The sequence below is a fragment of the Dermochelys coriacea genome, chromosome 6, assembly GCF_009764565.3.
Source record: "Dermochelys coriacea isolate rDerCor1 chromosome 6, rDerCor1.pri.v4, whole genome shotgun sequence".
Classification (NCBI taxonomy): Eukaryota; Metazoa; Chordata; order Testudines; family Dermochelyidae; genus Dermochelys; species Dermochelys coriacea.
The window spans coordinates 71,824,715-71,843,810 of NC_050073.1; the positions used below are offsets into that span (position 1 = coordinate 71,824,715).

General features: G+C 41.2%; 1 protein-coding gene across 2 annotated transcripts in view; it reads right to left on the reverse strand.

Annotated features, from left to right (window-relative positions):
• The window catches only part of SPRED1 (sprouty related EVH1 domain containing 1), a 123,287-nt gene that overhangs the window by 51,717 nt on the left and 52,474 nt on the right, over positions 1-19,096 (reverse strand). For both annotated transcript variants that reach the window (XM_038405635.2, XM_043515996.1), the window contains one exon: positions 13,571-13,745. In XM_038405635.2, coding sequence (XP_038261563.1) covers positions 13,571-13,745 — 175 coding nt within the window. The remainder of the gene's footprint in view (positions 1-13,570; positions 13,746-19,096) is intronic.

Genomic DNA, 19,096 nt, shown 5'->3' on the forward strand with positions numbered 1-19,096 from the left:
TGTCTTTAAAAAAGGCCATGAATGATGGGTGTGCCATCAGGGCCACTATTTCTTCTATGTACCTAGCTGAGGTGATGGCAATTAGAAATACTGTCTTAATGGACAGGTATAAGAGAGAGCAAGTTGCCATGGACTCAAAGGGAGGTCTGTAGTCAAAGCCCCGAGAACTATATCTTGAAGCACTTCAGAGTTCAGTACCCACTCATGGTCGTGACAAAAATTCCGACAGACTGTTGGCTGTCACATTCTGTATCCCTGGTAGGTAGCTGAAATGAGCACATTGTGATGGATGCACCAGTTCCAAAGTTCAAGTGCTTCCTTGTAGAGTGATATGGAAGATCACTTCTGTGGAAGGCCATTTGCCCTGAACCTTGTAGATGTGTAGGTGAGCTCCCCAGCCTATTAAGGAGGAATCTGCCCCAGGGTGGGTAGTGTGTAGCGGGAGGAATACTCTCGCTTGTACTGCATCAAGATTGGTGCTGATTAACCCCTGTACAGCGACTGGAGTTTGTGTGCCGCTACAATGAAGATAACCTTGGAGAATACCTTGCGCGGAGCAGTCTGTACTGTTAATGGTCCTGCCCCAAAGGTAAACTGTAGGAAATCTCCTGTACGATGGTTGTACTGCGATATGGAAGTAGATATCTTGTAGGTGGAGGGCTGAAAATCAATCTCCCTGCTCTAGAGCTGGAAAAATGGCTGCTAGTGTGACCATCTTGAACGTCCATGCCGTCCCGTATTTGTTTAATGCCTTTAGATCTACAATGGGCTCCAACCTCCATTCACCTTGGGGAAATCAGGAAATGATGAGAGTAAAACCCCTTGCTACTGAGTTGCACCGAGACTGGTTCAATGGCCCCTAGGCACAACAAATGATACATTTCTTGATGAAGTAGATTCTCATGAGAAGGATCCCTGAAGGGGAATGGGGAAGGAGAGTTGGAATGGGAGCCACGATGAGGGACCAGGGAAATTACTTATTCCTGGCCACTGTCAGACTCGTCTCTGGACAAGGGTAGCACTGACTGGGGTATTGATGGTACACGGCCTGATGACAAGAATGATTCTGGGTGCCAGAATGTGCTCGGTACTGGGGCCCTGGTACCAAGTAATGGGGATTGCAGTTGTTCCCCAGCCATCATGTCTCCAGGGTACCAGAGCTCATGCGGTACGATGGGCTCACTTGGTACCACGGAGGGGTGTCTACGGTACTTTTTTGGTACTGGTGGTTGAGAAGGTGCAGAACACTTCCTGGATGAGAGTTTTGTTGCAGCTGGTACAGAAAGTTTAGTTGGTGCCACTCTTTTAGAAATAGTATGGAATTGTCTTTCCCTGGGTACTGGGGCCACAGGTCTCCAAGATACCAGAGCTCACTTGGTACCGCAGGCTCACTTGGTACCGCAGAGGAATGTCTGTGGTATGTTGTCAGTACCAATGGTTGGGAAGGTGCAGAGCACTCCCTACATGGGAGTTTTGTCGCACCTGATACCAAAGAGTTTCCTCGATGCCGTTCTTTTTGAGACGGTACAGTAATGGTCTGCCTCCTTAGGGGGCAGTACCATTGCCTCAGAGCCTGACTGCCTGAGCCCCTGGCTTCTCCAGGCAGTGTAGCTGGTGCCGCAGAGCAGACCTCATAGCGGAGGCTCCCTTCTGGGTACCGTGCTTCAGAGTTGTTGTTGCTGTCAGTACCGAGGTGACCGCCCTGGGGAGCCGCTCTGGATGGCCAACTGCTTGGAGCCTATGTGTTTCCGGTGCCATTGGTACCGAAGTGGCTGCACTGGGGAACCCGCTGTCTGGCCAATGACTCAGAGTCCTTTTTATGAGCCTTCACAGGGAGAGTCTGCTGTTTTTTTTCACAACTCTATCCCCTTTCAAGTTAAAGGCTCTGGGGATGATCTGGGTTCAGCACCAGAGTCTCCTGGAGATTGAGGTACCTTCGCCATAAGGAGGAGTTTTAACTTCTACTCCACAGTTCCTACAAGACTGCCGTGTTAGTTGTGGCAGGTGAATCACTTCTGTGAGACTCTCCCAGGCACCAGACACTGTGTGAGTGTAGGGCTGTTACAGGAATTGACTCCTTGCAGGAGGAGAGGTGCCTTTGGTGCAGGGACAGCCAGGCATGCCCCTGGGCAGGGGGCTATCATCCTCTAGCAGTGAGGAATGCAGAAAAAGGTCTTTACTCCTCTTCTTCTCCCCCCCACCTTTTTTTTTATACCGAAAAAAACTTAAGAGGCTACTAAATACCTGGGGGTAGGGGGTGGGGATACTCTCAGGGCAGGAAAGTAAAGTTCTTTTTCTCTCTTCTTAATTTCTCCTTTAATCCCAAAGGAGTATATATAAAAAGGAAACACTAACTATTAAGGAAAACAAAAATCAAAAACTACATCCGATGAAGTGAGCTGTAGCTCACGAAAGCTTATGCTCAAATAAATTTGTTAGTATCTAAGGTGCCACAAGTCCTGCTTTTCTTTTTGCATAATTAAACAAAAAACCAAATTAGTTGTTACGCATTCTCATTTAACAAATAAGATTTACAGAATTTGAAAACCTTGAAGCTTTATGCTAATATATATTTAATGAGAAATAGGTCTATCTTTACACAGGCCAACAGAGAAGCAGACCTGACCATGTTAAAGTGGAGTGTAATTGTTCCAAGTAGTTGTTGTAATTGTTCTGGATCGAGCCAGATCTAGGTAGGTGATTAACAAGCAGTCCTCAGACTTGCATGGGATGCCACTTGCAACGCATTTCAATTGACTGCCTGTTTCACCCCTACAACGCTTGATTTGCATAAAGTTCACTTGAAATCACCTCCTGATTGTTTTATAGTAGTACTTGTGGCACCTTAGAGACTAACAAATTTATTAGAGCATAAGCTTTCGTGAGCTACAGCTCACTTCATCGGATGCATTTGGTGGAAAAAACAGAGGAGAGATTTATATACACACACAGAGGACATGAAACAATGGGTTTATCATACACACTGTAAGGAGAGTGATCACTTAAGATAAACCATCACCAGCAGCGGGGGGGGGGGGGGGGGGGAAGGGGGGAAGGAGGAAAACCTTTCATGGTGACAAGCAAGGTAGGCTAATTCCAGCAGTTAACAAGAATATCAGAGGAACAGTGGGGGGGGGGGGGGGGGAAGAAATACCATGGGGAAATAGTTTTACTTTGTGTAATGACTCATCCATTCCCAGTCTCTATTCAAGCCTAAGTTAATTGTATCCAGTTTGCAAATTAATTCCAATTCAGCAGTCTCTCGTTGGAGTCTGTTTTTGAAGCTTTTTTGTTGAAGGATAGCCACTCTTGACCAGAGAGATTGAAGTGTTCTCCAACTGGTTTTTGAATGTTATAATTCTTGACATCTGATTTGTGATTTTTGCGAATACAGACTAACACGGCTGCTACTCTGAAACCTGTCATTATGCAAGGCACTGAATTTAGCCGTATAGAGTGGAAATCTGTCAACTTCATGAAAAAACTCGCACAGATACAGACAGACATCATCTTCCTCTCCAAATGCAAACAGATGGACATCATACCGAAAGGACTGAAGGTAAAAAATCCATTACAATCTACATACCACACAGACTATGCTGACAGCTTGTGCCACACACTCTCAAAGAAACTGAGGAACCACCTGATCAACATCCTCTACAGCAAACAGGGAAAGATTAAGAATGAGCTCTCAAAACTGGATACTCTCATAAAGAACCAACCTTCCACACAAACTTCCTCATGGCTGGACTTTACAAAAAGTAGACAAGCCATTTCCAACACATACTTTGCTTCTCTATAAGAGAAAAAGGACACTAAGCTATCTAAACTACTATATGCCACAAGGGGCCACAACAGTGGTCCCCGTAACCCACCCAGCAATATTGTTAATCTATCCAACTATACTCTTAGCCCAGCAGAAGAATCTGTCCTATCTCGGGGCCTCTCCTTTTGCCCCTCCACCCCCACGAACATGATACAGTTCTGTGGTGACCTAGAATCCTATTTTCGACGTCTCAGACTCAAGGAATATTTCCAACACACTTCTGACCAACATATTAACCCACAGAGACCTTCCTGCCAACACTACAAAAAGAAGAATTCTGGGTGGACTCCTCCTGAAGGTCGAAACAGCAGCCTGGATTTCTACATAGACTGCTTCCGCCGACGTGCACGAGCTGAAATTGTGGAAAAGCAGCATCGCTTACCCCATAACCTCAGCCATGCAGAACACAGTGCCATCCACAGCCTCAGAAACAACTCTGACATCATAATCAAAAAGGCTGACAAAGGAGGTGCTGTCGTCATCATGAATAGGTCGGAGTATGAACAAGAGGCTACTAGGCAGCTCTCCAACACCACTTTCTACAAGCCATTACCCTCTGATCCCACTGAGAGTTACCAAAAGAAACTATAGCATTTGCTCAAGAAACTCCCTGAAAAAGCACAAGAACAAATCCGCACAGACACACCCCTAGAACCACGACCTGGAGTATTCTATCTGCTACCCAAGATCCATAAACCTGGAAATCCTGGACACCCCATCATCTCAGGCATTGGCACCCTGACAGCAGGATTGTCTGGCTATGTAGACTCCCTCCTCAGGCCCTTCGTTACCAGCACTCCCAGCTATCTTCGAGACACCACTGACTTCCTGAGGAAACTACAGTCCATTGGTGATCTTCCTAAAAACACCATCCTAGCCACTATGGATGTAGAAGCCCTCTACACCAACATTCCACACAAAGATGGACTACAAGCCGTCAGGAACAGTATCCCCGATACTGTCACGGCTAACCTGGTGGCTGAACTTTGTGACTTTGTCCTGACCCATAACTATTTCACATTTGGTGACAATGTATACCTTCAAATCAGCGGCACTGCGATGGGTACCCGCATGGCCCCACAGTATGCCAACATTTTTATGGCTGACTTAGAACAATGCTTCCTCAGCTCTCGTCCCCTAATGCCCCTACTCTACTTGTGCTACATTGATGACATCTTCATCATCTGGACCCATGGAAAAGAAGCTCTTGAGGAATTCCACCGTGATTTCAACAATTTCCATCCCACCATCAACGTCAGCCTGGACCAGTCCACACAAGAGATCCACTTCCTGGACACTACGGTGCTAATAAGCGATGGTCACATAAACACCACCCTATATCGGAAACCTACTGACCGCTATTCCTACCTACATGCCTCTAGCTTTCATCCAGATCATACCACTCGATCCATTGTCTACAGCCAAGCTCTACGATATAACCGCATTTGCTCCAACCCCTCAGACAGAGACAAACACCTACAAGATCTCTATCATGCATTCATACAACTACAATACCCACGTGCTGAAGTGAAGAAACAGACTGACAGAGCCAGAAGAGTACCCAGAAGTCACCTACTACAGGACAGGCCCAACAAAGAAAATAACAGAACGCCACTAGCCATCACCTTCAGCCCCCAACTAAAACCTCTCCAACGCATCATCAAGGATCTACAACCTATCCTGAAGGACGACCCATCACTCTCACAGATCTTGGGAGACAGGCCAGTCCTTGCTTACAGACAGCCCCCCAATCTGAAGCAAATACTCACCAGCAACCACACACCACACAACAGAACCACTAACCCAGGAACCTATCCTTGCAACAAAGCCCGTTGCCAACTCTGTCCACATATCTATTCAGGGGATACCATCATAGGGCCTAATCACATCAGCCACACTATCAGAGGCTCCTTCACCTGCGCATCTACCAATGTGATATGTGCCAGCAATGCCCCTCTGCCATGTACATTGGCCAAACTGGACAGTCTCTACGTAAAAGAATGAATGCACACAAATCAGACGTCAAGAATTATAACATTCAAAAACCAGTTGGAGAACACTTCAATCTCTCTGGTCACACGATTACAGACCTGAGAGTGGCTAGCCTTCAACAAAAAAGCTTCAAAAACAGACTCCAACGAGAGACTGCTGAATTGGAATTAATTTGCAAACTGGATACAATTAACTTAGGCTTGAATAGAGACTGGGAATGGATGAGTCATTACACAAAGTAAAACTATTTCCCCATGGTATTTCTCCCTCCCACCCCACCCCCCACTGTTCCTCTGATTTTCTTGTTAACTGCTGGAATTAGCCTACCTTGCTTGTCACCATGAAAGGTTTTCCTCCTTTCCCCCCCCCTGCTGCTGGTGATGGCTTATCTTAAGTGATCACTCTCCTTACAGTAAGAAGAAAAGGAGTACTTGTGGCACCTTAGAGACTAACAAATTTATTAGAGCATAAGCTTTCGTGAGCTACAGCTCACTTCATCGAGCTCACGAAAGCTTATGCTCTAATAAATTTGTTAGTCTCTAAGGTGCCACAAGTACTCCTTTTCTTTTTGCGAATACAGACTAACACGGCTGCTACTCTGAAACCTCTCCTTACAGTGTGTATGATAAACCCATTGTTTCATGTTCTCTGTGTGTGTGTGTGTGTGTGTGTGTGTATATAAATCTCTCCTCTGTTTTTTCCACCAAATGCATCCGATGAAGTGAGCTGTAGCTCACGAAAGCTTATGCTCTCTCTAAGGTGCCACAAGTACTCCTTTTCTTTTTGCGAATACAGACTAACACGGCTGCTACTCTGAAACCTATTATAGTAGTATGGAGCTGGCAGAGATCGCTTCTGATTGGCTTTGAGGCAGCAGGGTAGCTTGTTGCTGGGTAGCATTGCCACTTGTTTTTGATTGGCTGAGTCTCAGCCAATCAGAAAGCTTGAACAGTGATTGACTGAGGCTCAGCAGTGTGTTGTACTCCCTGCCTTTCTGAGCCTATGTTGCCAGCATTCTGAACAGCATATGTGAGTTTATATGTTTATTTGAATGCTGTTTACAAAATACAGTGTACAGTAAATATATTGATGTTGCAACATTAGTCATCTAGAATTCATTTAGTACAAAAATCTGGGTTATTGTGGTGAAAATAGTGTATCAAGTCTTTGTTGTGGAACCAATCCCCTGCTTCATACCATTGATTCCTATGGGGAAAGCGGTTCTGACTTACAACGTTTCGACTTACAACGTAATTCCGAGGAACGAATTGTGCTGCAAGTCCGAGGTCTCCCTGTAATAAAGGAGGAAGTATGTAATTATGTCTAGGGTATTTTGTGAGACTACTTTACATTCTGAAAGAGATCTATACAAGCTGGGTAAAGTTGTCCAGTAGCAAGCCTCCTTTTCCTCTCCTAAATTAAATCAATATTCTTGTTGCCACCACTTTGACTTCCTTCCTAAACTACTATCATGCCGTTTGTCAATATCATGCAACATTTTAAACATATTATTTAGAGAGTCTGCACTAAGTTTCTTAAAGTGACCATCACGTGCAATTCTGAAGGCTCTACATAGGATCCAGCTAAAGTTTGTTCATCACTAATCTTTAAGTTCTAGAGTAATTAAAAGGATCTTCAAAGTTAAGAATTCAGTTCAGAATAATCAGTAATTGCTTGCTAAATGCTCTCTATTTAGTGAGGTTATTTTAAGAGAAGCTTTCCCGTCTACAATTTAATTGGTCAAGCCACACTCACAAATAACCCTAACAATGTAAATCTTTTAAAAAAATAAAAATCAATCCAGGCTGCCTGCTAGAAATACTCACAATTCAGACTGATCATATATTTATGCTATCAATAAATGAGTTTCAAGTTAATAGCAAATTACAGACAAAGCAAACACTCTCTAGCCTGCTTTAAATCAGAAGATAAAAATGAAAATAAGAATTTCATGGGAGTAAAACAGAAGAAGATTGTAATTTAGGAAGATCTGTATATATTCATGAAGGTAAAAAAAACCATAAACTTCTGAAAATTCTACTTTCCATAGACCAAGAATTCATATGGGTAGGATGGGAATAATATTGGAAAGGAAGCCATAGTCACTTGTGCCCCAATCCTGAAAAGACTTACACAAATGTTTAAAAACTTTAAGCACAAATAGTCCAACTGAATCTTATAGGATTACTCATATGCTTAAGTCTTTGCAGAGTTATAGCCTTAATAACCAAAACATTACAGGACGTACTATGCAAAGCTAAAATAGTTAGTCTTTCCCAGAAATTGTAGAGACAGACTAAATAAATATATATATTTGCTAGAAGAAAAGGAGTACTTGTGGCACCTTAGAGACTAACGAATTTATTAGAGCATAAGCTTTCGTGAGCTACAGCTCACTTCATCGGATGCATTTGGTGGAAATCTCTCCTCTGTTTTTTCCACCAAATGCATCCGATGAAGTGAGCTGTAGCTCACGAAAGCTTATGCTCTAATAAATTCGTTAGTCTCTAAGGTGCCACAAGTACTCCTTTTCTTCTTGTGAATACAGACTAACACGGATGCTACTCTGAAACCTATATATATTTGCTGTATCCAAAGATTATTTAAAAACAAACTGAAAATATAATTAAGAGGCCCACTTTAAAATTAAAGACTAAATATCGTATTGAAGAGATTCAGGTTTGAAGATCTCAGCTGCAAGAACACAAAGTGAAATTTTCTTGGAGACACTAATGTCATTCAGTGACCATATAAAGTAAATTTTGAAGTGTATAAAACAATGCTTCTGGAAAATTTAAACTAATTTGCTTTGTGAAAAGAACTACCATCTTGCGTCCTATGCAGCCATTATCATAATTATACTTTTATATAACTATTTCTCAAAATCAGAAGTTGATAAGGATATTCTAATTTATATTAGAAAAAAAAGATTTTGTGCAGGATCCCTATGTCACTTGTTCCACTTTGTGTAACAGTGGTCTCTACAGGCTCTATTGTGGAGGAAGACTGAGGCTTTCTCCATTCCTTTGACTTTAACAGTTGTGGTGTCCAACTTTCTTGACTTAAGGACACAGTTCTGTTTCCTTTCAGAGCACTAGCAAATAACTTGATAGAGATAACACAAAAATCTCAACTCTGTTCAGATTTAAAAACGAAACAACACACTTCTTGTCCATTTGAAGAAAAGAGAAGAGAATGGGCCAAGACTTATATGCTTGAACATAGAATCTACAATAAGATCCTTCAAACTAGCAACTACACAAATTTTAGCAACGTAGGAAGGAGGTTAATCTAACAGCTCTTAGCATCATTCGTTTGTTCTTTGACTCTAAGGGTATGTCTACACTGCAAGTAAGCCTGTGCTTGAGCCCGGGCGGAAGCCTACCCCCCGCATCTACACTGTAATTACACTAACCCAGGACCCGGCAGGGCTGGAGAGTCCAAGCTCAACTTAAGCCACTACCCAGGGTCTGAGCCCTGTTGCTTTGCAGTGTTGACGCAGCCCCATTTGACTTGGATCCTGGGAGTCAGCTGGAACTATCCCACAATTATATAGGGAAACTTCCTTAGTCCTCTCTATCCCAACAATCGGAAATCCAACCTATTGAAAACAGAATAGGTTTTCCACCTCCGCCCTTTTGCAAAGAGCAGCAGTTCAAGTCAGCATTAACTCATTCTCTTCTGATCACTGATCTGAAAGCTTACTATCAAAGAGCTTCCTGGTTTTGCAATGGAGAGCGAACTGATCAAGACTTTTGCTAAGTGAGCTGCTTCCTGGTACTGTGCAGGGAGGGCAGTCAAGTTTCTCACTCCCAGGGCTAGAGTGGCCACATTTCCAGGGGCACTAGGGACTCTGGGATATGGTTACTTTGACTTGGGTCTGTGCATTGCAACATAGACACCAGAGCACTAGGTTCAAGCATGGGTTAGAGAAATCTTAACATAGGGTTAAAATAAAACGGAGATGCTCAAGCCCAGGGTCACCTAACGAGGGTCAGCTGACTCAAGCCCCGCTAACCCTGGGCTTACATTGCAGTGTAGACATACCTTAAAAGGCTGTCTTACAGCATGCTATAGTTCCTCTGATGAAATATCGTTGTCTGAGGATGTCCCCACCTACCCTAGCTACTAGCTGGATATGGGGTCGTTTATTTTATCCGAACAGTTATCCTAAATCAGATCTTTCCGGTTGAGTCACCATATTAGCTTTTGATTACCGCAGCTTTCCTTTGAAGTCAGGGACAATACAAATGTACAGCTTTCTTATACTCGCTTACCAAACATCTATCCCCATAATTAGCTACACTGCAACTCCTTTTCCAAGCTGTATCGGTATCTGTATTTTACAGGAGCTTCTCACATTGTTTGCTCAGACTGTATTGGACACAAACTTCTTGCCTGCATTCTACTGAGGCACCTTCCCTAGAATTTAAGTAACATCTAAGTACAGGTGTGGTCAGGGGTATGGCTGTAGTACAGAAAAAAAATATAGTATTGAAATTGGGGATGGGGGCGCGCGCACACACGCGTACATTCAGAACAATCAACTTTTGGTGGATGAGATTCCAGAAAACTAGATAATGGATCTGCCCTCCAGGACCAGAGCGTGCTCATGCCAAATGCAAAAGCTCACTACCTTCTCAGTGAGCTGGATACCAAATAGATCCACATGAGGCAGGAACCAAAAAATTTGGTTCCCCCCCCCCCCAAAAAACAAAACAACAACCAAAACCCCTAACACACAACTGATTTAATTTCCAGCCCCCCCACCTCACATCACCTTAGTAAGTCTGCCCATTTGCTACTTTTGAAATGGGCTTAACCAATTCGAAAGGTTGTAGTTTGATGTTTGAGTAAATAATAAATTTGCACTTTATTTTCAGTTTGAATACAGAGTAATTAACCAGTAAAACAGATTTCCAAGGGATGTGGTGAATTCTCCATAATTTGGTGTACTGAATTCAGTATTAGATGGTTTTCCAAAACACATGCTTTGGTCCAACCACATGATGCTGGGTACATTACAGGAAATGACCTGTGTTATGCAGAAAGTTCAATTATATGATCATAATGATACCATCTGGTTTAAAAATCTGTGATTCTACAACATGAAAAACTAGAAAACCAAAACAACAACAAAACCCCAAAACCAGTACTGGGTGAATCTTTTCTTTTTTTATCCCTCCCCCCTAAATTCCTGAACAGGAACTAAAAGACCTCTGTGCTCTAGAACCAAAATAATGAGAGAGAAGGTCAGAGAGGATGCGTCTTGGGATTGCATGAGGAATCTCCCCAGTTTAGAAAGCATAGCTTCTGGACATAGTACCAGCAAAGGAAGAGAAAAGTTTCAGACCTCCTATGTGTTGTAAAAGAATTAACAGACCTCTAATTTCTAAAAGAACTAACAGACCTCTAATTTCTATGGCTTTGTAGTAGTCTGTCCTGGCCTTGACTCGTTGTTTGGCAAGATAAGTAACTTATGAAAAAGACCAGGAGCTAGCAAAATTTTGTGTAAACATGTTATTGCAGGTGAAGGTTAGGTTTAAATACAACAACAACAGGTTTTACCCATTGGCTGCAGGACTCTGTGCATGAGGATAACGGGACCTACTGATTCGTGGAGGGGTTCGGGCACGAGGACTGCATGCATTACCCACTCATATATATATGGTGTGTAGACAATGCATAGGGTCCCCCTCTGACTAGCGGGGGGCACCACGCTTGAGCCTAATAAACAGAAACTTTTCAAAGATTGATGAGTTGTGACTCGTTTATGTGCCTCAGCCTAGACCCGATTTGTACGTGACCTATGTGGCGTTAATTCGCTACTCTGATAATAGCGGGGCTCTGTGGTTTCAGACCTCCTATGTGAGGAACAAGTTTTGAGATGTCAGGATTTTGGAGGAGAAGCTGTTTCAAATGTAGCCTCTGTAGCTCATGAAACTGGCAGCAGGGGATAGAAAGGACTGTTCAAGCAGAGACTATGGCTGCTTGCAAAGCCAGAGAAAAGGATTCAAAGATTCTTGTAGCAAGCTCTCCATTATCTGGTCCGCAAACAACTCTTTGGAGATGCTCCCTGCTCCAGTCACTTCAATGGAGATTTTTTTTTGTGTTGAGGGAAGTACTGATTGAGATAAGGAAAAGAGTCATTCCTGCAGTCTGAAGATAAACTGACTTGTCCACATGAATATAGTATGGCTGGATTAACTTTGAAAATGGATTTTCCCTTCTGAGTGGATCATTGATTTCACAATCTTTATCAGAGAATCTAAGATTCGGAACAAGTGCTCTGATCTTCCTACACATTTTTAAGAGCTTCTTTAGATGAGAGAGCAATGGGCTGAAGGCTCTTTATTTGTTACGGGGAGTGAATAAGATTCACCAAGTTTGTCAGCTTCAGTACTGGTATTCACCAAGATAGTCAACTTCAATACTGGTACCTTTTCCTTCATGCTGAATTAGTCCAAGGATGATGGGGAAAGTTTGCCCTCTTCCACTGATGACTTGGGCGATCCATCTGCTCTTCAGAAGTCAAAGCTCACCAAGAAACTCCTTTTCCCTTTTTGGTCACGTCACCCCCTTTTATCCAATCAAAACAGCACGTGGCAGAGAGGGATCTGGCTGACAGCCTAAGCATGTCACAGGTTGCATTGTGCAGGGGAAAAGGAAAAAAAAAAAAAAAAAGAAAAAAAAAGACAGTGCTACTTTGATGGAATTTAGCACCTTATTATAAATTTAGAGTTTATGGCAGTCTGGTCAGAGGCTGGTTAGGACTAGGAAAAAAGGTTTGTGAGAAAAAAATCTAAACAATATGGGATCACTAATACCCTCAGCTTCTGAGCCTGCTAAGTGCTGGACAGTGGGAGGAGGAAGAGGGTCCAAGGCTTTCAACAGGGTTTGGGAACCAACCACGACTTGCCATGGGGACGGTGACAGCAACATAGGACCTCCTTCCTAACAGCTGAGATAAAGGCAGAAAAATCATCAGTATTGATGAAGGAGCAGGTATTCACATGTGAGAATTAGCAACAGATCTAAAAAGCAATTCTGTCTTTTATCCTAGAGGGAAACTGCATATTTCATGCATGTAAGAGATGAAACTCTTTTAAAGAGTTCATAGTCCTGAAGTTCGGACTGAGGGGTGTAAAATGCAGTGTGTGCTAGCATGCTGTGCTGTAACTCTGCTTGGTGGTTTTCAGGCAATGCAATGTTTTCTAGTATTTTATCAGAGTCCAGACAGGTTATTTTCAAGCAATAACTAAAGAAACTGCCTTAGTCCAAGTGCAAAATTTGACCCAGAATAAAATGTTTATAGTTCAAGAAGGAATTCCTTCTGGATTTTGTTTTTTAAATAAAAACTTCAAGAATGTTGCATGCTTGTACTTTTCTACTTTCCAGCACTTTGCTGACTTCACTGATTTTGCCAATGCACAAACAGAAAAGAGAGGTTAGTTTGAAGCTCTATTAGAAAGACAGAGGGGAGAAAAACTAATTGTTCGCCAAAAAGTGCATTTTTGAACTTCTGAATGGGCAACACTTAATTTTGGAGATACAGGAAGAAAATTTAAAGAATCAAAAAATAAAATACTTGCTCTTTTAGGCATATGAATATTTAGACAGTGTAAAATACGCAAAAAAGAGTGGAAACAACTATGGCTAAGAAGTTTAATTATTCTGTAGAACATGATGTAAGTGTTACTTTTAGGCTCTATCAAGTTATACATATGTTGTATTCATAATGCAATTTGTTACCGTTTTATCCCTGAGTCGTTCTCCATGGATAAGGAAGTCAGCACAGCTGTTCTCTTCCTGATGAATTACTTTGAAGATCGTAACACAGCTTAGTCCACCCCCTCCAAGTGGTAACCATCCACCACTTGAGTCATCCCGGGTCATCACCACAGCTCGCACTCTTGCATAACTATTACTGAAAGAGATGCAACATGAACAAATTAGTTTTTCCATTAACACAAAATGGCTGAGCATCCAATCTTATTTGAAATACCAAGACCACATTAATAAAAAATAAATGGCTGTTAAGTGCTTTCTAGATTCACAACTGAAAAGAGCAGATGCTACAATCTGGAAATCTGCCCAATATTAAAAACTAACTTTTAACATGTTTTTATTTTAAATCTAAATTTAAAAAATTGTTTTGTATGCCTCTCCTTTTCCGTGGGCACTTTCAATACAATTTCTTGTTGTGGTAAATATCTGGTGATCAGAGACATTAGGAAAGAATTCTTACCAGCCAGTCTTCAGTAAAGACACAAATGGATTTAGAAACCATATATTTAATGGTCTAACTATATCTAGGAAGCATCAGCTTCTGACTGAAAGACTAATTATAAAAAGTGAGTCAGGTTTCCACTATCAGTTGTACAGAAAAGTAAACAAATGAGAGAGGGCTTGATCCTGCTCCTACTGAAATCAGAGTAGGAACAGGTCCTAAACTAGGAAACCTGGTTTTTTTTTTTGCAGTTTGCTTTACAAACCATACGTTTTCACCAGTTTCATAAGTTATGTTTATAAGCAATAAATAAATAAGTAAATAAATAAATAATAAAAGTAGTGTGTATACTATAGGGTCCCATGAAAAAAGAAAATCTTAACTGACAATAGATATTTCTGCTGATTGAACTACGCAATTGTTATGAACACCTAAAATTACTTCTTGTACTGAAGTGGCATTTTTAAGAGTACTAGACTTATTTTAGGACCATTTGCTCCCAACATCATCTTTTCTGTTTGATACATGATGAAATTTACTTACATTTTACATAGCTCTTTTGAAATACTGTAAAGCAGAGAAATGCTAAAAGTTGTAATTTAAAAAAGCTCACTATATTAATTTTTCAGAAGTCTGACAACTTGTTTAATTTTTCGTTTTTAAAAAATGGAAATGCTAGTTTATGACCTCCAATTTACAACTTCTTGTGTTTAAAGGAATTAAAGAGAGCACATGGTTTACTCAGGAACTTGTGAGATTGTCCCATTTGCACAATCATTTATGCACTTTATAAAGAGCTATCCACTATTTTACAAGAAATGAGGACCATATGTCTGGCTTACACTGGGTTTCAGAAATCAAGTTTGCATAGTTACGCCACCTAAATGATGTTATATGAACTATAAGAATTGAACTAGAAATTTACAAAAAGATATCTGTACAAGAGTACTATTTATAATCAAATGCATCTTTTTGGGATGTGGGAGAATATTTTATTTCACAAACAGTTAAAATTTAACACATTAAGAATTTCTGATATTCCATGCTGATCTTTTCAAACCTTTTAACACACCAGAAGTCATTGTTGGGCTTTCCTGCTTTAACTTGTAATTCAAATAAATAAAATAAGCATTATAATGTAAATATCTAATGATCAAATATATAAAGTTGTGCAAATGGGGCTGTACAAACTGGAAAATTAAACAAAAGTTCACAAGATCATTTTAGCTTGGGGTGACAAATGAAATACAAGTTGTTCACTGAACCTGTGTCTTTCATTGCTAAAAACTGGTAGCTCAAGTAAACATTTGCTGTGGTCTGTGTAATGACACCAATGGGAGCCATTTTAGCACCATTATCAATTAGCAGCCTCTCCTTCAGCAGGAACATCCCGAAAAGCATCAAAGAAGCACTGCCGTGCACTCACTCATTCTTATATTCCCAGAAGCAGCCAGATGACCAAGTATGAGTCTCAAACTTAATTTTTCACAGTGCAGTATTACTACGAGTCTAATCATTGGTGTCAGATCTAGATTAAGAGAATTTCAGTTGTACAGACAAGTTCTTAAAAGTGTCTGCTTATACATTTAAAATCCATTTGCTACAGACTTTCCCTGGTCACTGCTCCCTTGGCAGCATATAAACTGCTCCTTCTGAAGGAAATCAAGGGTATTAGGGCTTCCCTGTAAATAAGGGGGGGGAAGTGCGCAATGCCACAATCTTGTCTGACAAAATTACATTTCTGCTCTCTTTCCACCAGGCCAACTTCAAATTTAATGTAAGGAAACTGAAGTTCACAAACCAGCAGAATGCAGTACCTTGAGAGGTTTCAGACTAAATTTTAGTACTTTCCTTTGTATGTTTACAGAAGTACTCCTACTTCCAATGTTACTAATTTGTACTTTTACTATATCCCCAAATATAATTTACAGAGATACAGAACTTCCCTTTGTCCAAAAGCTCTCCAAGTTACAAGTAACATCTTCACATTTAACCTTATGCTTAATTGTACCATCTAATCAAGTATATTGAACTATGACAACATTCAAACCTTAGACATTTTGATCAACTACTGTGAAATCCATTTACACAACTGATAAAGGCCAATTAGTGCAAGATTCCAATATAAAAATTCCTAACACAAATAAAGACGGTACAGTACATTAACAACCCCTTCATACTAAAATGAAGAAAACTTCTCATCCAAACATCAAATGAATAAACTAGGGCTGTCAAACTATTTTAAAAAATTGTGATTAATCACAGTTTTAATCGCACTGTTAAACAATAATAGAATACCAATGTAAATTCATTATAAATATTATTGGATGTTTTTCTACATTTTCAAATATATTGATTTCAATTACAACACTGGATACAAAGTGTATAATACTCAATTTATATTTATTTTTATTACAAATATTTACACTATAATAAAGATAAAAGAAATGGTATTTTTTTCAGTTTACCTCATACAAGTACTGAAGTGCAATCTCTTTATTGTGAAAGTACATTATGTGGGGAAGGGGGAGAGGGGGCAATTACAGGTAGGACCCCGTAAATGGAAACAAACTTGTATGTCTTAGCGATTGGCTGAACAAGAAGTAGGATTGACTAGATTTGTAGGCACTAAAGTTTTACAGTGTTTTATTTTTGAGTACAGATTAAGTAACAAAACCAAATCTATATTTTTAAGTTGCACTGCAACCACCAAAAGGTTAATTTTTCAGTATCTTTTGCAAATACAGCAGAGATGGCTCTAACTTTCTGCCACTGGAGCTATTAGTCCCTAAAATCTTTAACACTTCACACGTTCATGTGCCCTAGAACTCAATCTACACTTGGGAATTTTAGGAACAAATTACTACCGGGTGCTACCACTGGCTTCTGTAGACAAGATTCCAAGATCTTTCAGAATTACCACCAAGTCAATTAAACCTGTGACATGACAATTAAATCTTTGACAGTCTTTAAAAAATGGCATAGTGGTAAATATAACTGGAAGTCTCTACTTAGTCTCACAAGAGCTATCATAAACAGCTGAAAAGGGATAGCAGCTTTATCAAGTCTTTTCTAAAACTCCTTAGTGTGACCTTTGAGTCAAAGATCAGTTTACATCAATTATGAACATATAAATTACACCTACAAGGACTGGATGCCCTAGGTAAGAAAAAAAGAATGCAGTTATCTGAGAGAACACTGAGCTACAGTTTGTGAATTAAATAGAAAAGGTTATCCGAGAGTACAACTATACTCCCTTGGCACTAAATTAAAAGCTACTAGTTTCACAGAGTAGAACAGGTTTCCCGATCGGATCTGTAACCTATCTGCTGTACACACATTAAATTGGAAACAAAATTTGTTTTAATACAGCATATCAGTAATTTATAAAAAATGTCTTGAGTTCTGACTGGATAAAAGTTCAATGAAGTCTGACTGCAAAATAGCATCCTTCATTTGTAGTACAAGATACTTCTGAAATTACATCTGAAACAAAAGATAGCAGGGAATAACTAGCATGTCAAATATAACTATTAGTGGACAACAACAATGCAGATATAAATCCCAGCCTGATCAAACCTTATAAAAAAGTTACCTACCTTTTGTAATCGTTGTTCTTTGAGATGTGTTGCTCATGTCCATTCCAAGTAGGTGTGTGCGCTACGTGCATGATCGTTGGAAGGTTTTTCCCTAGCGGTACCCTTTGGGTCGGCTGTGGGGCTCCTGGAGTGGTGCCTTCATGGCCGCGTATGTATGTCCCTGCTGACCCAACACCTCTTCCGTCTCCCCTATGTCGGAGTATCCAGCAAGAAGGAACTGATGGGTCTTAAAAACGGAGATGAGCAACACATCTCAAACAACAACAGTTACGAAAGGTAGGGAACCATTTTTAATTCGAGTGATTGCTCATGTCAATTCCAAGTAGGTGACTCCCAAGCAGTCCCCTGGAGAAGGAGTCGGAGTTCAGAGTTGCAGATTGTAGCACAGCTCCACCAAATGCAGCATTGTCTCTAGCCTGCTGCATGATGGTGTAGTGCGACAAAGGTATGAAGAGACTACCATATTGCTTCCCTGCAGACGTCCTGAATGGGGCCCTGCACCAGAAACGCTGCAGATGAAGCTCAAGTTTTCATGGAGTGCTCCGTCAATGCTGGGGCTGGTATCTTTGCCAGGTTGTAGCACATCTTGATACAGGAAGTAATCCAAAAAGAGCTTAGTTGGGGATGAGATAGGCAGTCCTTTCATTCTCTCAGCAATGGTGAAGAGGAGTTATGTTGACTTCCTGAACGGCTTTGTCCACTCAACGTAAAAAGCCAGTGCCCATCTAACATTTAGGGAATGGAGCCTGCATTCCCTATCATTAACATGAGACTTTGGGAAGAACGCTGGTAAAAAAGATGTCCTGATTTGCATGAAATGGCAAAACAACCTTAGGGAGAAAGGCCGGGTCTGGCCGCAATTGTACCTTGTCCTTGTAAAACACAGTATAAGGGGGTTCAGACATTAAAGCTTTGAGCTCAGACACTCTTCTGGCTGATGTTATAGCCATGAGAAATGCCACTTTCCAAGAGAGATAAAGGAGAACCAGTTTGCTAGAGGTTCGAAAAGGGGCATCATAAGCCTTGAGAGGACCAGGTTAAGGACCCAAGGGGGACCAGTTGCCACACCTTGGGGTACAGTCTGTCTAGCCCTTTAAGGAAGCATCCAACCATGGGGTTAGCGAATACCAACTGCCCGCTGCGTGTGGGTGGAAAGGGGAAATAGCTGCCAGGTGCACCTGGATTGATGAGACTGCTAGCCCATGCTGCTTTAAGTAGAGTAAGTAGTCCAGTATAAAGGGGATTGAGGACTGCAGCGGCAGGGTGCCCTTCTGTGCAGACCAAATAGAGAACCTTTTCCACTTGGCTAGATAAGTGGCTTTCTACTGCCAAAGAGAACTTCCCTAACCAAATCAGAGCACTGGAGCTCTAATGGGTTTAGCCATGGATTTTCCATGTGGTGAGGTGGAGAGACTGCAGGTTGGGGTGCAGAAGGCAGCTGTGGTCCTG